Here is a 26422-nt window from a genome sequence, read left to right on the forward strand (position 1 = left end):
CCTGCTCATAGGTGTCTTTGGGAATGGGAAAACATACCAATGGCTAATGGACCAGTGAGGGTGTCTTGTCAACTAGTGATCTGTGGCGGGAGGTGGGGTGATTAGAAACCATCTGTGCTCTCCAGTTTTGCTAGGCAGATTGCCTATATACCCAGTTTTCTGAGTATTATCACCATTATATTACTATGCTGACATTCCTTCTCTTTAAGATCTCATGATGTACCCAACTAACATTTTTGCTGAAAGTTGTGTCAAGTCAGACGTCTCTGCCCATTGAGCTCTGAGACTCTCCAGGATTTTCTACAGATACATGGATAACATCAACATTCCACTGGTCAAAGTGAGAGCATTATACAGTGCAGCACTGCAACTCTTCCTTGTTCTACATATATAAGGAGTTTTCTACCAAATAACTATTGAGAAGAGTTTCACTTTAGCGGTCTATGTATTCTTTACAGCAGTGCATTACAATAAGATAGACAATCTCAGGGCTGAAAAGTGTGTTGTCTATTCTCTTCTATATAGGATGAAACAAATTCCTTTCTGAAGCAATGTAAAATTTGAACAGGAAAAATTTGATATCTTCATGGCTTGTCACAAGGGAAAAACATGAAAAGTGCTAAATGATCTCTGAATATTGAATTACATCTAAGTGCACAAGGAAAAAAGTAACTTATGGATTAGTTTAATCTGTATTAAAGGCTAGGGTTTTCCTTTAAGCATTACTTAAGCAGTTAGTGTGGCCATTTGACTATATATGCAATAATTTTGTTATATACATTGTTTCCTGGTTTGAATTTGAGGTGTAAAATAAAGTTAATAGTAGTAACCTTGACTCTTTTTATAGGTAAATATTATGTAATAAGTCTGCAGACTATTTCACGGGTCTACTTTATTCCCGCGAAAGCCAAATTGGTCGAATACAATTCACATGAACCATAATGAGCGAAACACAAATATGTCGAATGCACTAAACCACGAAATTCAAAATCTCGATCTCTCATAGTTAGCCAACCCCACCACCCGCAACATACTACTACCGAAACACAGTAAAAAACAACACATACAGGCACTAACCAAAACCCTACTTCTAACCCTACACTAAACCCTACATACACAACTATCTAAGCACTATCCTTAACCCCTCCCTAACCCTAAGGTCCGTAACTAATGCACACTTACCCTACTGAGCTATAACCAAACAAACTAAATATTCCACACACATACACTTAACAAAACCCTACACTAAACCTTACATACGTTACCTATCTATGCACTTACCTTAACCTGCACCCTAACCCTAAGGTCCATAACTATCGCACATTTACCTTACGGAGCTATTCTGCAGACGGGCCAACTATGCAAATTCGATATTTCTACTTTCATGGTTTAGTGAGTTCTACGTACTTGTGTTTCGATCGTTATGTGTCGTGCAAATTGTATTCAACCAATTCAGCTTTTGCAGGCGTAAAGTAGACCCCTATTTCACTGCTAGTCAATAACTAAACATTGAGAATCAAACACTGTACCTTTTGCCTTTCAGGTAATCACCTTAACCATTAAGCCGGTCCCCAATCTATGATATATAAAGATATGTAGAATTAAAAGAAGCAGTTCTTTGTTGATTTTAATATGCACATTTTCTGTAGTCTGGCACTTAGCACAGGAGATTGATGCAAAGAGCTGCATCCTTTGGTCATAGTTAGATTCAGTCAACCTTACCTAGTGTGTGGCTTTGAGCAATACCAGCCACTGCTGTGATAAAACTGGGCTAGTCTCCTCTGTGGTCTCTTGGACTGCATGGGAATAAACTATTTATGAGCACTAATATAAGTTTAAGACTGTTTTAGGTACCATATTTCTCTAGCAGTCATATAAGAGTGAAGTATTAAAAAGAAAAAATGAAATCATTGCATCTTTTTTCCAGGATGGTGAGGTAACTATTCAAGACAAAAAGAACGGTATTGCTGAAACTTTATGGAATCCATTACCAGAAGTAAGACAACACAGGCTTACAAGGTATACAATACAGCCTGGTGAACTAGGAGAATTTGAATCACAAAGGTAAGGCTGTTGGGCATAGACTTTATTCTAACAGGAAAAAATGCAACAATTTTCAGAAAGGACTATATTTTAAAACAATGCTCTAAGTAATACTGTGTTTTTCTTTTGTTTTTTTTTTTTGGGGGGGGGGATTGTGAATTTATTAAATATTGAGTCTAACAAGATTACCTAATGATACTAAACCACTTTTATTTTGGAAGTAATAGCTGTATTTCTCAAGACCTGAGCAGAATATTTTTAAAGCACTAGAGCACAAGCACTAAATACATATGCATATGTTTGCACTTGCCATGAAATAGTATAGTTATCCTTTTTGCCTTATGAAAAGATGTTTATATATTTTATCAGTTGTAAACTGGGTAAGTAAACATATCTGTGATCCTTTTTCAGTCAAAAGAAATGCAAAAGTAAAAAGGCAAATGCAATGCACATGGAGAGTTCTAGAGCAGCTTGACAGCACAGCTTTAGGGGGTGGGTGGAATTCTGTATAACTAGAGAAAATCCATAAGGACATAGAAGGAACTCCAAACTGCCTCAATAATAAATGAAAGCAAAATTAAATCCTGATTCTATAATGGTGGTGCAGCAACAGTGACCACTGTGTTATCCCAGACCACCAAAACGTATACAATACTTCATGTATAAAAGTACAAAATAAGTAAATTGTTAATTAAATTAACTTGTTTCCAGCATAACTTGAAAATATCCCTGGCAGGGGCCAAAACTTTCATATATAAATCATTGTTTGTTATATTGGCTAACAGATGGAAGAACTTAGATCACTTTTCTTTCCAATAAAATTCTTCTAGTCTTGGCCTCCTGATGGTGCAATGGCAGGACATCCATCTACAGTGTTGGCAACACTAGTTTGAGAATGAACTCACACCTCTGGTAGGGTTAAAACTCAGGTAGCAAGAATAATTCAACAACCAACTCTCATATCTGGTGTTGGGGGATGTGATGATTGTGGGACCTCTGGTACAGATCATGAGCTACACATATAAATGATGTCTTCCATCTGTGTAATACTAGGAAGGAGAGAGAGAGAGAGAGAGACAGGACCAGTGCACCCAATGCTTGATATGACTCCTCCATAAACCTAACATAAAATGTGTTTTCCTTGTAATGAATGCAAGGAGAGAGGTGGGAAAAGGAACAGTGGACCAGTGGCGAAGACACCTCCTCAGTAGCCTAAGAGGAAAAGTGTCCCAATGATACCCTGCTGGACAACTGATTTGCCATTGCCAGGCTTCTGTAAACCAGGATTGCTAAAGAGTTTACTCTGACAATAGAATATTTAAACTCACTCCTACAGACATTCAAAAGTCTCACATTACAAGTCATTGTTAAATCCTGTGGCCAAATGTAAAATACTTTTAGTTAGGGGATTAGGTAGCCCAGGAAGTCTGTTTCCTGACTGCCAAGACTGACTGAATTCTCCATTTGACATCCCATATCTTGACACAGGCATGTGTTCAACACAATGATATCCAAGTATACAGCTTTGGTGATCTGAAATTGAAATATGTAAGGACAATCTGATTCTGAGCTATTAACTTGCAACAGATAGAAAATAGCATGTCTAGCCCTGTCTCTCTTTCCTTCCTTGTATTACATAGATGGAAGACATATTTTATATCATAAGTTTAATTCCGAGTCTTCTGATGTGAAATTTTATGCTTTATAGTCAGGGCCGGTGTTAGCATTTTGGGGGCCCCCAGCAAGTTTCAAGTTGGGGGCCCTACCCTGGAGAATATAAAGTGTGACCATATTGCAGTCACACCCCTTTCCCTGGCAAGCTCATCCAGCACCATTTAAAGATCACTGTAGGGGTGGTCATTAAAGGCCTTTAAGTGTTTATGCCTGCTTAATTCCCATGATTGCCTTCTTTTCCCTTTACCATAGTTAAAATCCTTACTTCTTCCTTACCCTTGTTCCAGGCTTCCTCTTAAGTGTTGTTCTACTTCATCTACGGCACCAAGCTTATGAGTCATTATGCTCTAAAGCCATTGCTGGAATGCAGCCTGTTACATGAGTAGGGAAGTGCCAATGTGTTTCAATAAATTTATTGTTTCATTTCATCAACATCAATCCCCTTTTTCACATTTTTTACATGGGGCCGGGGTGTCATGTTAACTGTTGCCATTTCTTTCAATTCAATGTCACACTCCTGCTCTCTTCGACACTCATGCCAGACTGTCACAGATCTTCAATCACACAATCCATCCACCTCTTTGGTGGATGCCCTCGTTTCCTCTTATCTACTTCCTGTCTGTCCCAAATCTATTTCACCACACTGTTTTCTGCTTTTCTGCACATGTGCCCGTACCACAGTAATCTGCTCTCTTTGATATTTTCTGGAATAGGAGCTACTTTGGCTTCTGATCTTATGTTCACATTTCTTAATCTGTCCCACAATGTGCATCCTACCATGCTTCTTCTTAGGGTGCTAGAGCCCTGAATAATTCCTTGAAATGCTGTACTTTCTCTCCAATCAACTTCCAGGTCTTCAGCCTGGTCTCTGTTGACCTTAGAGCCTTCTCTGACCACTGTTTGCAGCTGATTGTATCAACCAGTGGTTTATGCTGTGGGCTGACTGTTTCACTGGGGATGACTTTGCAATCACTGATTCTACCCCAGTGCCTTCTTCTTATTAGGAGACGTCTACCTGATTTGCATGTTGGCCACTCTTGTATATGATCTTGTGACTGTCCCTCTTTCTGAACCATGTGTTGGCTACTATCAAGGTATTTTCCAGACAGAAGTCTAGAATGGCCTCTCCTTCGTTATTCTTGTTGCCTAACCCATGTGGACCCAGGAAGTCCTCATATCCTGTTCTCTCTGTCCCTGTATGTGCATTCAAGTCACCCATTCTCATCATCAATTCATGCTGGACTGCTTTATCTAGTAGGCCCTGAACCACCTGAGTTTGTCTTTCAAAATGAAATGCCTGATCAGAAATGCCCTTTGGCTTCAATAAGCAGGTTTGTTCCTAACTAATTTATAAAGCAGTAAGCTGTGATTCTTCCTCAGCTATATTTTACTTTTATTAAAAGTAGAATGAATTTAATTTATAGCTGCTTATTTTAAATTACTCTGTAAAGTTAAACAGTAAGGCATCATTTTCTGTTAAAGTTGCATACTGTTTAGATAAAAGAATATTTTGAGTCATTTAAGTATGAAAAATCTTAAAGTCCTTCCACCTTCGCTCTCAAAGTGAATTTCTTGCCATCCATGTCTCTAACACATAACATGCTCATTAAGATCTGTGATACGATCATAATTCTCTCTTATAAGTATAAAGAGTCAGTTACTAACCACGCTGTGAGCTTCCTAGTTGTTTCACATTGAGGGGCAGTGTTCCACAGTTTGGAAATGGGGGTTCAGTGAGGAATAAAGCCAATACACAATTCCATGCTTGAGTTACAGCTTTCTTGTTTAGAACAAAATGCATAGTATTACAAATACTTCTCTTCTGTCTTCTTCTTTCGGATTTTTCCCAGTTAGGAGTCGCCACAGTGGATCACGTGTCCACTCATGATTGGCAGTGGAGTTTTACGGTGTCAAGTTGCCAGCCCAGCACCCAACCTTCAACAGAAGGCACATACATTCACTCACTCACACCTAGGGCCAATTTACAGTGTCCAATCTACTTACAGCATGTGTGTGTATTGCGACGTAAATTACAACGCTGTCAAGGGAAATTGTAGGTAGTGACTTGAACCATATGCGCTGTAGCAGACAAACAAGTGCTACCATGGGTCCTGAGAGGGGGAGGATCGCTTACGTGAATTGTCGATGATATGAAGAGTCGATGTTTTCGTGTCGAAGAAGTGAGCGTCGATGTTTTGGCATTTCGATGAACTCATAGGAACCCATATATATATATATATATATATATATATATATATATATATATATATATATATATATATCCAAAAGAACCAAGGCAAACCAAGTAAAGTAAACTCCACGTATGAAGAAGGCCAAACCGAATGGATTAAAGAACAGCTTTATTAAGCAACAAAGTAAAATGAATCAAGCGCTTTCTCATCTTGAGAAAGCACTTCATTCATTTTACTTTGTTGCTTAATAAAGCTGTTCTTTAATCCATTCGGTTTGGCCTTCTATATATATATATATATATATAAATATATATATATATATATATATATATATATATATGTATATATATATAGATATATATATATATATATATATATATATATATATCTATATATATATATCTATATGTATATATATATATATATATATATATATATATATATATATATATATACGTATATAGATATATATATATATATATATATATATATATATATATATATATATATACACACACACACACACACACACACACACACACACACACGCATATATATTTATATAGGCATATGTAGTGCTAAAATAATATGGGATCAGTTATGCCTGCCTTTGTGGAGCAGATCCAAGACAGTTATTTTGCTAATTTATTCACTGGCATATCACAAAGGTTTCTGTGCTAACAGTTCAGTTGCTAACATAAAAATGCAGTACAGCCATTCATCAAAATGTATTATCATTTTAGGGTTTATTTATAGTTTATTTATATTAAAATGTAGCACAGGAGTCCATCAAAATGTGTTACCATCTTAGGGTATATTTATTTACATCCGTTGATGGTTGATAGGGAATGTTTGGAAAATCGATGTTTGGTTGCATACTAGAAAGACAGATAGTTGGGGACCTCCACATAAGGAAAGACCTGAACATTAAAAAGTTCTCACCCTATCAGATGCACAAAAGCAGAGCACTTTTTACTGAAACATTACATTTAGTAGAAGATGCAACTTTCTTACTTGTTTGCTGCAGCCACTCAGGTCCCTTGCTTCACTGAAGCGGACCTAATTGAGCGCAGCTTACAGACAAGTCGAAAAAAAAAAAACGGAAAAAAGTTTGCGATCGCATGCTGACATTATGTAGTGGCGCGGACATCTACAAAGTGCGGAGGATGGAAGTCTGAATGATGGAGAAGTAGAAACCTGCAGCTGCTGCATGGGGGCCCTCTTACTAGGGCAAGTGATCGGGGGCACCCCGCAGCCGTAGGTTCCGTGGGTGCCTAACGCCGGCTTTGTTTATAGTTAGAACTGAGGAGTAATAGTCGATCCTCCATCCATTAGCATTAGTTTTCTAACATCTGCAGTGATGCTTGCTGCAGAAGATAGATAATGCCACTCTGTGGAGATCATCCCTGACTAGAAGATAGAAGTTTACAAACAGAAATATGAGATGCTGTAGAAGATCTGTGATTGTTGTAGGTGTCTATAATTATTGTCCCTGGTGGACAGTACATACATCATTGGGTCTTTCATCAGGTTCTCGCACAGTGATAAGAGATTCCTATTGTTTGTCTACTAAATTTTGGCATCTTTGATCCTTACTTGTCAGAGGCATAACTACAAGGGTAGTAAAAAGAACTAGGGAGGTTAGTTAACATTTTTCCAAATATGTTGAGAAGCTTGTGGTCATAAGTAAATGATGGAAAAGTGCAATGGTAGCCATGGACAGGTATGCTTAAAATTCAGCCACTGTAGCACCGCATTATGGCAACTGTACTTTTGGTAACCATTTGAAATGTGAGGACTCACTAGAGAAAGTCTCAAAATATGGAGACTGAATGAGCAAAAGTTTGGACTTACATATACTAAGTACGAGATGACATTTTTTTGCAATATTAACTTTTCTCCAAGATCTAGAGATTTTGGAGTTGGTATATATAATTTTTGAGGGTGTGGGGTCCTGCCCCCTCATGTGGTGGTGCAGGAGGGGGCATGACCCCTGCAAAAAGGAGTTTTAAGGAGAAAAGCGATTTTTGAAATTCACTCTTTTCCTGTGTTTTCAGTCTTTTTTTTCCTGCTTGTCAGCACTCGGCATTTTGATTGCTGACATTTCAATAGGGAGCCCTAGTTTCCTATGTCTAAATACTGTGACAGGAATCCTCTCTTTCTTCATGAATTTCTCCTTGTAATCATCTTGTAGTCTCCTTCACTACATGCTAACTTGTTCTCTAAGTCATAATTTACTCACACTAAAATAACCCTGTAACTAATCTATGTTTTTCTTTACTACCAGCAATATCCAGAAATGCATTTTATTAGCTATGTAGTTTTCCTGGATTCACTTCCCTTCGACAAAAAGTTGTTTGACCGAATGTCATTTCACTGAGACCAAATCGCTGAAAGCTCACATGACCGAAAACTCATTTGTCTGAATCCCATTTCACCAAAAATAGTAGCGGCAGTGTATAAGCCCTTTTACCCACTGTAGTGCAACCCTGGAGTTAGAATATATAGTTAGGGGGTGTGGGAGGCACAGACTCCCACATTTGGGGGTGTGGGACATGTAGCCCCTCACCTAGCTTGGTTTTATATTGTCCAGTTTGTGTTAAGAGGGTAAGCAAGTAGCTTTTAACCAAATTAAGTGGGGGGCTATGCCCCTCACACCCCCCAGTGTGGGGGGGCTGTGCCCCCTGCCCCACCCAACTATATATACTAACTCCAGGATCACACTACAGTGGGGAAAAGGGCATATACATTTTCACTACTATTTTCGGTGAAATGGGATTCAGGCAAATGCGTTTTCGGTCATTTGAGCTTTTGACAAGTTGGTCTCAGTGAAATGAAATTTAGTCAAATGAGTTTTCGGCAACGTGAAGTGATTCCAGTTTTCTTATATGTAATTTTTTATTACTGTTAATGTCCATGCCTAAGATGTACTTTTTACTGTTTGTAAATAATCTGTGTTATCAACTGTTCGTTTTTTGTATCTTTCGACTTTTCCCGGTTTGGGGTTGCCACAGCGGAACTTCAGTCCACTAATGATTGGTAGTGGATTTTTACGTACCGGGTTACCAGCCCTGATGCACAACCTTCAACGAAGGCACACCCCATTCACATATGCCTCCACACAGAAGACGCTCTAGCTGAGAATCGAACGGGACAATGTCTTGCTATGAGGCGACAACACTACCGCAGCAAACACCGCCGCAGTACTATATTTTAAAAAAAATTGTAGAGAAGTTTATCTGTTATCAATGTTAATGTTTTTGCATTTGTGTATAATTTGTGTGGAACTTTTCTCCCCAGGCCTCCACTGAAAATGGATTATGTGTACCCAGTCAGACCTTCCTGGTCACCAAATGTCAATTAAATAACTAAATAATGATTATTATTACTGAAGGTACACTGCATAACTATTCTTTCTTCAAGTGAATATTTGAACATCTAGGTTTAAAGTGTTATGCTTTTTTTTTCTTACTAAATTGTTCTTTCTTTCACTCTTTCTTTTGTTAGATACTGGAAAGAAGTGACTGAAGCTATTCTCAACAAAGATGATATAAAAGCTGCCAATGAGAAGTGTATTTTGGTCGAAGCACAGAAGAAGGCTGCCAGAGAGAGGGCAGCTCAAAATGAAGAATGGGTCTGCAAACTTTTTGAGCAGGATCTGATCACTAAAGAGTGGCACTATAAGTATGCTGAGTAAGTTGTACCACAAAAAGTTACTGACAATGTCATTAATTGTGTTAGTATCTGACATTTTAATAGAAAGATGGCAGGTAGACAATGGTGTTATTTTTGAAGATTAAGGAAATAATGTTCCTTACCAGAGAACCTTGATTCTGAGCTCATATTACTATGGTAACGACATATGCGATAACTCTCACTCTTTTTCTTTTAGTTGCATATCTGGTTTATATCCATATGTGATCTAGCATAATGACAGTGTTGATATTCTTCACATGTGTAAACTATGTTGGTGAAACCAGTGAGAGCCTCACTGAAGTAATCCACAAAATTGTCAAGAATAAATGAACTAAGCAGGGAGCAGTTAATTCTTTTAAGCACCACTATGAATGTCTGCATGTTGCAGTTTATTTTTATTTATAGCACAGATAACAAACTGCATTTTGTGTTCTATTATAGTTCCAGTCTGCAAGGACAGAATGGTGATTATTTATGCAATCTGATAGTGCAACTACCTTAGCCTTAATGTCTGGGATTGAAGTTAAAATCCTATCAGTTATGTCCATATGACCACTTACTTTGTCAGCATGTATGATATTTTTAATACAAGGATACTCTGAAGAGGACTGTGAAGTGTAGTGCCCCTGGCACAAACTACTGCCCCTCTTACATAAAGATAAACTAGTATCAGTAGCTCTGCTTAGATGAAGGTAAAAAAAAGTTCCTTGTGGATAGGTTTAGCATCTATGGAAGAATTTATATGCCGCATGGGGTGATGGATTTCAAATGAATACACTGACAAGGCTTCAGAGGAATGTATGCTGTGTATATGAATTAGATTTTCATTGCAATAAGTGGTATCACCTCATTAACTACAACCTCCTAGCTCCCACTTAACATGGATTCTGCCCTGGACATAGCACAACCACAGCTTTACTCTCCTTCATTGATACTATCAATAAAGGTCTTTATGCTGGCCTATCAACTTTAGTACTCTTGTTAGACCTATCAAAGGCATCCAACATAGTATCACACCCTACGTTATTACAATATTTAGAAAAACTTGGATGCTTTCTCAGAGTATTAACTTGCTTTACCTCCTACCTAAATGATAGACAACAATCGGTTAGATGACAAAACCAACAATCAGAGTATCTGGCAAATAACACAGGAGTCTCACAAGGGTCCATTTTATGACCACTACTATTTAATATATTCTTTAATGATCTTAATAAAGCCTCCCTACAAAGCATATTAATTCAATATGCGGATGATTCAACTATCATTTTATCCTCCAACAATTTCGCTAACCTCCAAAAGATCACCCAAGATGCATTCACATCCATAGAAACTTGGCTGAATAATTGCTCAATTAATGCTGAACCCCCAAAAAACTAAATCTTTAATATTTTCATCAAAACCTCCAGCTGCAGAATTCAAGATTTTTTCACATAACAATACAGAAATAGAACAGGTGCTATCTGCAAAGCTTTTAGGGATCACTATTGATAACAAACTCTCTTTTGAACAAACATTCTCAATACAGTAAAGAAAGCACATTTCAAACTTGGCAAACTATAGTGACATAAGCTCTACCTAGATAAACAAACTAAGATAAAATTAGAAAACACTTTGCTTATCCCAACCCTCTTGTATGGAAGCCCTATTTTTAACAACCTAGATACATCCCTCAGTAATAAGCTGCAATCTTCCCACTACAAGATAAAATTCTCCTCTAACATGCCCAACCACTCACACCACTCAAAGCTATCTCAAACCTGTCCTGGCTTGAATTTCACCACTATCGCTATTATGCTCAGTTAACATTTGCTCATAAGCTAATTTTTAAACCTGATAGCTGTCCTTCACTCCAATCTATCTTACACACATACACTCCAACTAGAACCCTCTCATCTGTAGAAAGGACACTTTTAAGCATAGCTAAACCGAGCAAAAGCACAGGACAATGCCTATAGTCCTACAGCATTGCCACACTATGGAATAGACTCCACTAATACATCACTCAACTTGATTCCCTAATAGCCTTTAAAGCTGCACTAAAACCTCATCTATTTAAATAAACCCAGCTGTACCTGTGACCTACAGTGTAAGCCCCCTTAACTTTATACACTTAACTACAGAAATCCTACTCTTTAACCCTCTGTTATACTATCTTCTTCCTCCTCTACATGGCTGCTTCTCCTACCTACGATATGTGCAATTTACTAATAATTATGATTACTTGCTTGTGATTGAAAGTATATTATGTATCTATACAGTCTAATAATTATGTATTAACTATATACCATTACTCCCCACCCTATGCTAATGTATGTATATCTCTTTCACTTTGTATTTGCTCTGTACAACATTTGATTACATGTGGAGCCTTTCTCCTCGGACCTCCACAGAAAATGGGTTTCTGACCCTGTGGACTCTCCTGGTCAACAAATGTCAATAAATAAATACTAAATAAATAAAATATTAGCTAATAGCTATACCAGCAGACCTCTTAATTGCTATCCTGCATAACTTTCAAACAAATTTTAAGTAATGCTCTTATAAACTTAGAAAGTTGCTGGATAAGCAGAATTTGTGTTGGCATGCATTTTCTGAAGGGTATGAAGTCTGGGATTCAAATGTATGTCTGTGTTTATTGACTTCAATCCTCGGTGATTTGCCAGAAAACCTCAAATTTTATGAATAAAGGACCATAAAAAAATGAGGCAAAAATTTGGACATTCTGTGAAAATCTGGACAGCTGAGAGGTATGCTATCCCAAATATACAATGTTTTTAATCAGAAGAAAGATTTAATTGCATCAATATTTGACTCAGCAATGGTTCATTCACTGCTGTTACATCTTCAATGAAGTGTTTTTCACGAAAGTGTGCTTTTGTTTAAATGCACTTTCACTAACGTGGACTCATCTAGCTGGGTTTATATATATATATATATATATATATATATATATATATATATATATATATATATATATATATATATATATATATATATATATATATATATTTATTTTTTTTATTTATTTTTTTTATTTAACATTTGTTGACCGGAATGTCCGACTAGGTTCCACAGAGCCTGTTTTCAGCGGAGGCCCGGGGAGAAATGCTCCAGATGCATGTCTTTGGAATGTATGTATGTATCTATGTATATCTATGTATATATATGAATCGATGTATATATAGTCTTTTTAAGGGGCTGGGAGCAACTTATGTACTAAATTATAATATAAGAAGGCCTGAGGTGAAAGGCAAATATAATATTTACTAATTAAAATAAAAACTTGCATGAGGTGCACACTTATGTGAAAAACATATAACATCTACTCTGTGAACAGACTGCAACATGCATTAGTGATAGCAAATTTATGTTAATACGTCTTTGCAGTTATTTTATGGCATCCTATGTAAAGGAATCTTGTTTATTAACCTTGTTGTTTCAGCATCAGTACACATGTTGGACTGGAGACAAGAGCAGCGTAGATGTTTTCTGAAAGGACTCTTCATGGTTTATGAATGACTGTGTTCATTTGAAACAGATTAGAAAAACACATCTCTTCTCTGCTAATAGGACAGGAGCCGATATGTTACTAAATCTTTGACTGTAATAAAAGTATATTATGACTGATTAAAATAATACCATGTTTTTTTCCTCTTTCTGGATCTTGCTAACTAAAAGAAATAGGAGCATGTTTTTGATAGTTAAGTAACTTGAGCAGAATCACAAAGTAGGCATAGGTTCATGGGTTCATAGGTAGGTACTAAGCTATTAGCCCTAGGGCCTATATAAGCCTAGCCAAAAAGGTACCCTGGCTTTTGTCACCCAAGAAAATTATTTCCATGTGCCCCTGTCGAGCAGAGCCACAGAATTGATCCCTGGGGTGAATTTCCTATTCCCCATCCAATCATCAAGATTTTTTTTGAAGAGTTCTAATGAGGAGCTTTGTTTGACATAGCTAGGTAGTCTGTTCCAGAGTATGGGAAGTCTCTGGGACAGGAATCTATCCCTCTGGCACGTTCTGTTTATTGTGGTGACAAGGTTTAGGTCCCTAGAGCGTGTAGCTCGGAGGGATTGGGATTTCTTTAAGTGGAGCATGTCCAACAGCTCTGGGTTTGACATACCTTTGTATGTTAGGCAGAGATCGCCTCTGAGTAGGCAATATGCGATGGAGTAAAACTGGAGTTTTTTGAGATGGTCTGCTTAGGGCATCTGTTTGAGGCCAGTAATACTCTTCGTGAGGTATTTCTGTGACCTTTCCAGTTGTTGTAGATGTCTTGTGAGGTACATACCAAAAGGGGCATTGTACTCTATAATGGGTCTAATGAGTGATGAGTAGAGGAGGACAATGACCTCTTTTTTCTGGATGAGAAACCTTTTGTGATGAGGTGAGCCACGTAGAAGGATTTCTTGACTACTGTGGCGATGTGATTATCAAAGGAGAGACTATTGTCCACCTGTGTCCCAAGGTCTCTTATCACACTTCCAGCATTAAGTAGACTACCACTTATGTGGTAGTTCATGGGTACAGAGTTTTTACCAAAGGGGATGACAATACACTTTTTGGCATTGAGCTTCAGGCCATGGCTTTGACACCAGGCATCTGTCTCAGTGAGGCCCTTTTGTAGTATGTCCATATCGTTAGGAGTTTTGATTGTGGCTCCTAGTTTGCAGTCATCTGCAAACTGTGTTATCCAAAGACCTTCTGTGTTAGCCTATGCTTCAGAGAAGTAAATACCAAACAGGAGAGGACCCAGGACTGAACTCTGTGGTACTCCACTTGTCACTGGTCTGAATTCGGAGTCTGCTACTTTCACAGTGTGGGTTCTGTCCATGAGCCAGTTGGCAACCCATCTTGTGTCATAGGGATTTATACCTAGTTTAGTGAGCTTATCTATAATTCCAGAGTGGGGGATGGTGTCAAAAACCTTGGCGAGATCTAGATAAGCTGTGTGAACCACCGTAACCTCATCTATGGCTTTGGTGACTGCTTCAAAGAAGACAATCAGGTTTAGGAGACATTATCTGCCTTTTACAAACCCAAACTGGGTAGGGTCCAGAGTTTGGAGATTACCAATGTCTTTGTTTATGAGTTCCATGATGATACGTTCCATGGCCTTGCAGACCAGGCTCATCATGCTAATGGGGCGGTAGTTCCCAGGGTCCGTCATGGCTCCCCCTTTGTGGAGGGGGATAACCGTCGCGGTGCGCCATTCAGTGGGCACAAAGCCTGAGGTGAGGCTATGATTGAACATGGTACTAAGGTAGGGTGCCAGTTCATTCTGTAGTTCATGTAGAACGCAACCTGGGATGAAGGATGAGGGAGTCAAACCTTAGTCTTACTGAAGCAAGTTGTGAACAACTCAGAGCCTTAATCTCTGCCATCTCTGACATACATTTTTTGTTTAGCCCTTTCTTGTCTTCCTAATGTGTTGGCAGTGTTGATAAAGGCATTCCAAAAAAATGCAAGCCTGTGTCCCAGTGGTGCACCTCAGATGACCTGTGTTGATTAGTGGCATAGGCGATGGAGGGGATGCAGTGGGAAGATGTTAAGATGTTAGTACCACAAGAAACAAGGGTATATCTGCCTATGATATACATTATTTCAGTTGCAAAACAGTGCATTAAGTAAAAAAAAAAAAAAAACTAAAAAACTAAAAAAGGATAATTATTGGTGGGCCAAAGTGAAATCCTAAGACTACAATATTTCTGTGTGAATCTTCATGTAATTTGCCTAACAACTATTAGGAATTGTACTCTGTTTTTTTTGGGGGGGTTATGGTGTATTATTGAATGAGATGGTAAAGTAAACATACTTTTATATTTCTTTTTTTAAAAAGTCAGGATGGGTTTCATTCTATCACTTTGCCCAGTATGTAGTAGAAGGTGAAATATACTGCATTATGATGTTTACCAAACTTAAAATTGTTGATGATTTGAGACATTAGAAATAATTATCTCATATAGAGGGAATGATCTCCTTATATTTTAGTATATTAGATTATGTAGATATATAATACTGAAAAGGACGAATGATGACAAGCTAGCTAATACAAGTACATCACAACCACATGACTGATGCATATTATAATTTCATATATGCAGATGTCTGATAACAGTTGCAATAATGTCAGCCTCTGTGAACCTTTTTTTCAATAAACAGTTTATGCCTGTTTCAATCAATAATTTTAAGACTAAACCTAAAAGGACACTTTTGTACATAGACAAATGATAGTAAATTATATTAGATGGTACATTACAAAAACACCTACAGTTGGCTGAAATATTTTCTGATTACCTGTGAAAGAAATACATGCATCTTTGTTATCATGCTTATTCTGCATTTATTTGTACAAGAATAGATGTATTTTCCCATTCTTTAGTTATGAGTTGCAGGCATTTTATAGTGTGAATATCTATCTTCAGTGGGCATACTTCTCTTTGAGAACATTCCTTCTATGAAAACTTTTTTCTGCATTTAAATTGGCTTGCGTTCAACATATTATCTGGACATTTCAGCAATGATATCTCACTGGCAGTTTTAAATTTACAGAAAAAACTTTGGGGATACTATGTTCTTAGTAGAGCAGAGCAGATTGTTATAAATTACTTGTTGCCTGACTGAAAGACTTGATTAATGAACATATATCTGGCTTCACAGTTTCAGGCCCTGGGATCCAATCCATGATCTGATGCAGTTTGAGAAAGATGGTATTATCCAGACTAGAGTGAAACATCAGACTCAAAAGGTAAGTTCTGACAATGCATGTAGACTCATCAACTATGGGAATGTCTGGTAGAAATGCTTATGTCGCTTATGTTAAGTGGGTTGCCAAACAATTTACTTTTTTCTCAGTGATGGCCTGCAGAACTCTCATATATCTTTGCTTTTAGCACATGGGCAAATATTAGTACCATTATGTATTTTTTATATTAACATTTCTTATAATGTTTTGAAATCATTCTATTTCCTATCACATCATTTTCGTTATATGTATCTGTCATTTCTTACAATAGATTAACACCTTCCTAAAGTTATTTGCATATTCTTTTTGCTTGGCTTAATGTAACGAATGGCATTGCTGCATGCAGGTAAGCCATTTCTTTCACTGACACATTATGTTTGCTGTGCCATTTAAATTACTATCATTCTACCTTTTTCAGGACTCTGTTCAAAATATTAAGAAGAATCATGGTGACCAGCCAAAGGATGTGAAGAGTGACTGCTCATCTGCAGAACCCAGGTTTGAAGATTCTTCCAGGAGTGAATGTGAGTTGTATTCATGTCCTTTAGGAGAAGCAGTCTTATATTCTGTCCTTTTTTTCCCCAAATACCTTTTATTAAGAATTTTCTTACAGAATTTGATATATGAAACAACTTGAAACAAACAAGACACAACTCAACTGGTAAAAAAGTAACCATATCAGGGACTATATACAGCATTGACAGATTTTACATAAAAACAGTCCCAAAATGTATTTACATAAAATAACAAGAATGTAAGTAATACTCTGTCTAGGATATTGTTGATATAGAGAAGTTTGATGGTTAAAGTTGAAGAATATATACAGAAGCAGTCATAAACATAAAGCATATGTGTAAAAATGATGAAATTAAGTAGAATATTTACAAGTAGTTTCCATACCCGCGGTGGTGGTACTGCGGTAGCATTGTCGCCTCACAGTTAGATGTTGCCCGTTCGATTCTCAGTTAGAGTGTCTTCTGTGTGGTGACATGCATGAATGGGCGTTCCTTCATTGAAGGTTGTGCATTAGGCCTGGCAAGCCAGCACGTAAAAATCTACTGCCAATCATTAGCGGACCGGAGTTCCGCTGTGGCGACCCCTAACCGGGAAAAGCTGAAAGGCACAACAACAACAACATTTACAAGTAGATTCTGTGTCCCCAAATGGATATGTGTTTTGAAATTCTGCTGAGGAATTATTTTAAACAGTTTGAGTAATCAACAGCTGACTCAGTAAAGGCAGATGAATTTATTTTTGATAATGACTGCCATTTTTGTTATATAGAAGTTTATCATGATGAAGAGAATACTAACTGATCTTAAATGAAGACATATATATTTTTAAGTTTCATAGACCACAGACATTACAACTATTAAGGAGAGATTTATTGTTTTCTGGTACGATAAAAGCATTGTTTATTATCATAAACTGAATATAGTAGATTTTTAAGGAATATATTTAATATTTAGTGCAATTAGATAATCTCTATGTACTTTTCTATTGCTGAATATTTACTAAAAGATATGAGTGATTGAATTTTACTTTTAAGTAAATTTCATATGATAAGGACAAAGATTACAGGACTACAAGAACTTTAATAAATTGTTCAAAAAGATCAGTTTTATATGGTCTTGTATGAAATAAATGATGGTGGGTTGAAGTACTTTTTGCTTATATTAGTTGGAAAATGTCATTTAGGAACATGAAGACATTCACATGTATGCAATACTGAATCGATATTTTCAAATAGGAAATTCTAAACTGAAGAGGTCATTCATAATATTGTGTATCAAAAATAAATGGGTTTGTATGCACAGATTAGAAGAGAGTAGTGATCTGGTCTAGGTCCAGGATTATCATTAACTGCTGAAAATGATCAACATGTGCCTTATAATTTTCATTTGTAGTTTTTTTTAATATGTTGAGTTTTAATAATGGGATGGAAAACGGATTGCAGTTTTTATTTTTTGATACATCTATACAAGATATGAATCCATGCTGGCCCCTAGGAAGTTTTGCAAGATTATAATTTGTATGTCTAAGAAGCCAAGGTGCTCTTATAATTAAATAGTAGATCTGAAAGTCCTGTAGTTTCATACTTCTGTAGTCTTTGTGATGTTAGTTTATTATATTCAATTCTAGAAGATTTTTAGAACCAAATACATTTTGACAGATTGACATGCGTTATTCTAACCACAGGTATTGGAATAGACTTTATTGTAGATAAGAGAAGAAAAGAAGTCTTGGAAAGATGTTTATTTTAGCTATACCTGTATTAGATAGAAATAAAAAGTGAAGCAACTGCCATCTATTAATATCTAAAGTAATATTAAACCATGTTTTTTATAAGTTGTGGTAGATGAGATTTGGATCTGTTGAAAAGTCTGATTAAGTTGATAGTGCAAATTATTTTTGATAGAAGGATAAGTATAGTGGAGTTTTGGAAAATTAATTTAAAATTTCCAAATATTGAATATTTTGGATGTTTTTCAGAATTCAGACTATTTCTATGTTAGGACAACAGAAATAAATAATTACATCATCCATGGACAACAGAAATAAATAATTACATCATCGATGAATGCTTTAAAAAGGACTGCAAAGTTGTAGGAATGAGTGTTAGCAGATTAGCTGACTGGGTTAAAGAGAGATGTCAAGATTAAAATAGATAAGGTGACATTTGAGATCCATGGCAAACTTCATTTTTAAGAAAGATTGTATTAGAAAGTTTTTTTGTTAATCACAGTGTTAATTGCAAGGTTGTGGAAGAGTACTGTAATATATTTTGTACATTTGTCAGAGTCAAAAGCTGGGATCCATGGTAGAAAAAAAACTGAATATTTATTTTTTTAATTTATTTAGAAGTATCACATATAATTTCCCTCCATAAAGGTGGCCCCTCCACAGAACTAACCAATTACCGCCCCATAGCTATTCTCTCTCTCCACCCTCCAAAATACTAGAGAGATGCATACATTCTCAGGTCTCAGACTACCTCCTTACTAACAACCTCCTTTCCAATACTCAGCATGGTTTCCGACTAAACCATAGCACCACCACTGCCTTACTCTCCTTTACTAACACTATCCTTCAGCATAGAAACAATGGCTATCTCTCCTCTTCTACTTTCCTAGACCTATCTAAAGCATTTGACATGGTCCCACACAAACAACTCATCTCTGTCCTCAATAACCTATCTTTCTCCCAATCAGTCACCAACTGGCTTCAGAGTTACCTATCTAACTGCCAACAATCCATTGTATGGCAGAATGACATATCTCCCCAACTACCTGTCTCAATAAGGGTTCCCCACGGATCCATCCTTGGACCCCTACTGTTCTCTGTATTCACCAATAATCTAGCCTCTCCCAATACGCAGATGACTTAACCATCATCTGCTCATCCCAGTCCCTACCCAAACTGCAAAAAGTCACACAGGAAGCTTTTTCCTCTGTTGAAACTTGATTATCCGATGCCCATTTAATACTCAACCTAAACAAAACTAAACTACTCATCTTCCAACCCACCAAACATACTCAAAACAACTCTCACTTTAACATCACAGCAAAAGACAACACCACTATATACCCAACTGAACACACCAAATTGCTAGGAGTGGAAATAGACAATAAACTAAAATTTGAAATTCACATATCCATGACCATAAATAAAGTCCACAAAAAACTAGGAGCGTTATACAGAAATAAGCAACTTCTCACCAAAGCAGAAGATTTCAATAGCAAAGTCCCACCTTATCTCCACCCTATTTTATGCCTCTCCAATATATACCAACCTAAGGCAATGTGATCTAAACAAGCTAGAGACCTGCTACAACAAAATTGCCAAATTCTCCACAGGGGCATCCTACTGTAGTCACCACTGTCTCTCACTTGCTGAACTGAGCTGGCTTGAACTCCCTCACCTCCTTTAATGGTATCAACTATCACTCGCCCACAAACTAGTAAACCATCCACTAAATGTCCCATCCCTCCAGAATCTACTCCAACCCTATCGCACCACCAGACCACTAAGATCCAGCAACAAAAATCACTTACAGATCACTAAAGCCAATAACTCTGCTGGTGAAGCACTATTCTCTTGTGCCATAGCCAAATAATGGAACTCCCTCCTACCCACAATTACCTCTGTACCATCAAGTACCCACTTCAAAACTTTACCAAAAACCCACCTAATAATATGCTGGCTATGGCCTTGCAACTCACACTCTAATATCACTGACCCCATCCAACCACTACCTTTCGTTCCACCCCACTAACTACCTTGATGATAGCAAGCTCAGATGCTCATAAGCCTAGTACTTATTATACAGCAGGAACTTCTTATTGTAACATTTGTTAATGTCTGTTATGTACTTCTCAGATAAAGATTCTAATTGTCTACTGATGTACTATGTTCTTCATCTGTAGATATGTTTGTAATTAATTGCTATGTTAAATTGTTAATCGCTATGTAATCCAATGTAACTACTGTCTGTTTATTTTAACTGTGCAGCTTTTCTCCCCAGGCCTCCACTGAAACTGGACCTATGTCCAGTCGGACACTCCTGGTCAACAAATGTAAATAAATAAATAAATGAATGAATAAATAAATAAAAATGTATTAAGATAGAGTTGACCATATTAACATTGGGGCAGAAAGCCCATGCACTTTTATATAATTAAAGAGATTTACTGGACTGTATGATAGTTGATCATTAAATGTTATGTAGAAGTCAGACATAAACCTATCAGTCTTAGTACTTTGTCATAATTTTTCAGACTACTTTTGATTTTTTTCTTTCTACTAATTGTTTCAACTTGGATAAGATGCACTGGAATTTTGATTCAATTTGTGGAAACTTTATTTGATCTAGATAATGTTTTACTTCTGTCTCATTATATAAGATAGTATTGCTCTCCTAAATGTTGATATAGAAATGTTCAAATACTAAAATGATACCAGAGGTTGTTCAATTTCACATTTTTAACCTTTATTTCATGTATATAAGATGTTGTATTTTAGTTAAGTATTAATTTAATATTGCTAATGGTTTAGAGGGGTCTTTGTGCATTTGGAGTAATCAACAATAATTTTGCTTTTATGCTAGCTTATTGTGATGGATAAAATAAGGTAAGTTGTTTTCTGTTATTAATTTGCAGTTCTTTGATGGGGTCATAACTTTGTATTAGGATATGCTCTGGACATTGTAACTTTGCTAAAAATATCTTGCATTTTTTTGTAGAGAGATATCTTATTAATTAAGATTCCTTGTAAATGAGCTTTAAATGCTGCCCATGGTATATCAAAGTGTATGGTATTAGTGGAAAGCTTATTCAAGAATCAAGTAAAAGAGTGCTTATTTTGTGAGTAACTGCTTGGTTTTGGAGTTGTATAGGATTTACTTTCCAATTATTTGAAGGGATGAGTTTAAAGAATGTGATCAGAAATTGTGCAAGGTTATATGTGAAATTCTGAAACATATCTAAACAAAGACATGGAAATAAAAAATAATCAATTCTGGACCAGGATTTGAAACAGGATGAATAGTAAGTAAACTTGAAATTTTGAGGAGAGGAAAATCTGATTGGATCTGTTACATCAAAGTCAGTCTATAAATCTAGAATAGCTTGGAATGTGGTAATATCTTTATGTACATGTAGGTTAGACCTATCCTTGGTTGGATCAATTACTGTGTTTCAATCTCCTAGAATAATGATAAAATAGTCCTTAAAGTTACCCAGCACTATAAAGTTCAACTATTCGGCATAGGGTTCATAGGGATTAAATAAAAGCATAGTTTGGGTAAAGAGCTATTTTCCATTTGACTTAGCACCATCTTCCTGCAGTTTTATAAAATGAGTTTAAGATGTTTCCTGGAAAAAATAATTAAAATAGAAACACCAGATTTGTTTGCATGGATCCTTGCTGATTTGATGTATTGGATGCATTTTTTTCCTAAAAACAGACTTTTGATTGTGTAATAGGTGTGATTCTTGAAAAAAAGTCATGCTGGCATTTGATATGAAAAACAAGTGGAGAAAGAATTTTCTTTTCTTAAGTTTCTGGATACCTTTTAGGTACAAGCTATCAGTTATAATGTTCATGCATGTAACAGCTGGTTATGTTATCTAGAGAGAAAATGATTTAGCATAATAATCTCAGAAAAAATTTCAATTATCAAAGTAGTTATAAAATTGTTGATCTTAAAATGTTTTATAATATTTTGAAGCTTTTCTCCCAGTTTTCCCCTGGTCTCCACTGAAAATGGCATCCTACCCAGTTAGACTTTCCCAGTAAGCAAGAGATTGCTTTCATTGAGAACAGTCCTGCTGTTGTCCAGTTCTTTGTAAAAGTGTCATAATGACTTATCATATTAGACCAACAAGACCAACAAATAATTTTTTTCAAAGGTAATCAGACTTATATATCTGCAGGTCAGAATCATGTACCTGGCCAATATCATTGAAGAGTTGACCTCCATTCATTGTTGTTGTTTTTATCCACATGCAGTATACGATTTTCCTCACTTAGTACTGATTTTGCAAGCACTGAAGACTGAATTGTCAGCATTTCCTCAAATTGTTATATTAATAACTTGTTACTCCAAAGAATGTTTTTCAGTATCAAAGCCCAGTGTAATATGTTACTTCAACTTGTATACTTTCACCTTAACAATAGCTAAGCAGGATTTTAAGTGATATAGAGTAGACCGGGGGGGGGGGGGGTCAGAGTGAAGAAAAAAGTGATTTTCTTTTATTTTATCGACCTTTTTGAATATCATTTCTTTATATAGCTCTCCTTTTTTTCTGTTAAATCATATTGGTCCCAGGGCTACTGCCTAAAAAACAGACTGTCCCTCCAATATTGAATGCTTTGAAAATGTGCTAAATAATTTTCTCCATTATAACAGTCATCCTGAGTTGTACTTCTTTCTAAATATATTTAATGTTGACTGATGCATTACAATTTGTATGGATTGACTTTCGATACTGGCTCAGTATATTGACTGGCATGGCTCTTGCAAGACATGTTGGGTTATGTATCCTACATGTGACAAATAGGCCTATTCCTTGACCTCTATAGCCTATCAGACATAGAAGGTGTAGGGGGCCCATTAGAATATTTTGAGGAAGCAATTGTTTTGGTATCCACTTTAATGGCAGTCTGGCTAAATTGTTTGATATCATAAGTTGGAAGAAGCTCTAGAGCAAAAGTCTTTATTCTAATAGCAGAATATTAAGCAGAGTCCTTTCAGAAATACTGTGGTTGTGGGATTGGGGATAATGCTTCACTCATTAAATCATGCTGCTTTTACAAGGTTTAGTTCCCCTTAGATAAGAAGATAGTTTGCTATATGTTCCCCTCACTTGACAGGTGCTATTCTGGAGGCTCTACCTCTTGCAGCTACGTCTGTCATTCACTGCAGTGCCATGTCTAATATCTTGCCAGATTATTAGGCTGCACAAATCTAGGTTACTAGAATATGTGCTTTAGCAAGTGGTAAGACTGGAGCCACATTAGGGATGGTGTTCTGTAGTTATCCTGCAGTGCTACGAATAAGATCTTGATCTTGAGGTGATGATTGTCATTTTTTTTTTGTTTCTGCTTTCTGTTATGTCTTCTGTGGTTCCTCATCACCATGCCCTACTTCCAAAAGATTTTGTAAACGTCACTGTCCATTGTGAGCTCTCTGGTTTGAAATAATTGAAAAAGTTCATATATTTTCCTTTTATTTAATTTGTTGTAACATGATAGCTATTCTCCATGATTGTTATAGCATTCTTATATTTTTATTATTATGCATTTTTAAACAGGTCAGTCAAAACGTAGCTGGTCACGGGAGAAAAGGACGCATCTCACGTATTTTCTCTGTGTTCTTCATTTCATTCGAAAAATTGAAAAAGATGTCAACAGGTAACTACAATCGTAGCATAGTTATAAAAACACTGAAGTGCTTTTAGTAGCTCAATCTAATGATTGTAAATGTAGCAGTTTTTATACAAATTTGTTTATTTAGTTAACTGTAAGTTTTGGTTCATAGATAAATGCTAAACTATCAATCTGCAGACTATTACAAGCCTAGCCAATATCCAGAAATCAGAATCAAACTCTGTACCTTGTCTGTGAAGTAAACACCTTTACTATTATGTCAACTGCTAACAAAGTAATCTTGTTGTTCTTGAATATTCCTGAAATATGACCTGGGCAATAAGGCATAGTTAGAGTGCTTCACTCCGAAGTTATCCCTGGAACATGCACAGAATGTGTCAGCATTTGTAGTTTCGATGTTTTTACATCGGGACTCTGCATGTCAGTGTAGGTCCATAGTCTATCCAGTGCCCTACACCTATATATATATATATATATATATATATATATATATATATCAATGAAATATACACACACACACACACACACACACACACACACACACACACACACACACACATATATATATATATATATATATATATATATATATATATATATATTTATACATATAAAATTAACCGCACTAAAAAAATTGAACGAAGAGAAGAAATTTTAACTAAGAACTGAACTTCGTGACAATAAAAGCATTCAAAAAAATAGTAAATCACACCAACAACTCTTGTTGAACTTTAGCGCTTTCGTCTTATTTATTATCAAGACATCTTCAGAAAGAATGTCTTTCTGAAGAAGTCTTGATAATAAATAAGACGAAAGTGCTAAAGTTCTACAAGAGTTGTTGTGATTTACTATTTTGAATGCTTTATTGTCAGTTCAGTTCTTAGTATATATATATATATATATATATATATATATATATATATGTATATATATATATATATATATATATATATATATATATATATATATATATATATATATATATATATATGTACATATATATATATATATATATATATATATGACTGTACTTCTGATTGTCAAAAACACACTTTCTCGACAACCAGACGATTGAACCCATTAAAGCGAAAGTGCACTAAATCGAAAGTGCACTTTCGCAAATGACGGTCTCTGAAGCACATTACAGTGGGGATAAGGAAATATATCCTTTTCCACACTGTAGTGCGATCTTGGAGTTAGTATAATTAAGTAGGGGGGTGTGGGGGTACTGTTTAAATTAGTTAATTTTTTGTTTTCTTCTGGTTCGGAGAACCAGCTTTTGTGAAAGTGCACTTTCAATGTAGCGCACTTTTGCTTTAATGTGACTCAGTGTTTCTTGTTCAAGATTGTGAAATTTCGATCAAGAAACATAAACCCATATATATATATATATATATATATATAGATATATAGATATATATAAAAAATATATGTATATGTATATATATATATATATATATATATATATATATACATATATATTCATACATACATATATATATATATATATATATATATATATATATATATATATACATATATATATACACACACACACACACACACACACACACACACACACAAATATATATATATATATATATATATATATATATATATATATATATATATATATAATACAGGAGTGCAAGACTGTTGATCAAAAGCTCAACTGTTTGATAAAAAAGGTAAAATATCAAACAAGTTCAGTCTTTCTTAAGCTGGTAGTTCCTCTGCAGCAGGTCCTCAATGTACTCTCTAAGGGCAGGAACACTGCATTGATGGATCTTAGGAATATTCCGTCATTCCTCCTAACTACATGGAACATGATGACATGTTTGGCCACTAGAATCACTACCAAACCAAGGTCTCCAGAAAGGTATCATGCCAAGGAAATGGAGGACTGCAACCGTTGCCCCTCTGCACAAGTGGAGGACCATCTGCAAACCCAGGAAAATATACAACTATATGTCTTACTTGTTTTATATGCAAAGCCATGAAAAGAATCATGATGGAAATAATAACTAATAACATAAGAAACCTGCAGATATTGGATCCATCCCAGTTTGGTTTCATCATGACTTATTCCTACTCACCCTGGTGGACTTCTTCAAGAAAGTCACTAAAGTCACAGACAAGGGCCAAATGGTATACATTGCCTACCATGACCTGGCATTATTC

General features: G+C 36.0%; 1 protein-coding gene across 1 annotated transcript in view; it reads left to right on the forward strand.

Moving 5' to 3' along the window:
- Positions 1 to 16988, forward strand: part of LOC122815004 (oxysterol-binding protein-related protein 8-like) — a 210538-nt gene extending 193550 nt beyond the window's left edge. Inside the window, exons 13-16 of the mRNA XM_044087257.1 lie at positions 1928 to 2064; positions 9417 to 9602; positions 16267 to 16354; positions 16770 to 16988. Of these exons, the coding sequence (XP_043943192.1) occupies positions 1928 to 2064; positions 9417 to 9602; positions 16267 to 16354; positions 16770 to 16988 (630 nt within the window). The remainder of the gene's footprint in view (positions 1 to 1927; positions 2065 to 9416; positions 9603 to 16266; positions 16355 to 16769) is intronic.
- The last annotated feature ends 9434 nt before the right edge of the window (positions 16989 to 26422 follow it).

Source organism: Protopterus annectens, chromosome 11.part0, assembly GCF_019279795.1.
Source record: "Protopterus annectens isolate FY-2018-M chromosome 11.part0, PAN1.0, whole genome shotgun sequence".
Lineage (NCBI taxonomy): Eukaryota > Metazoa > Chordata > Ceratodontiformes > Protopteridae > Protopterus > Protopterus annectens.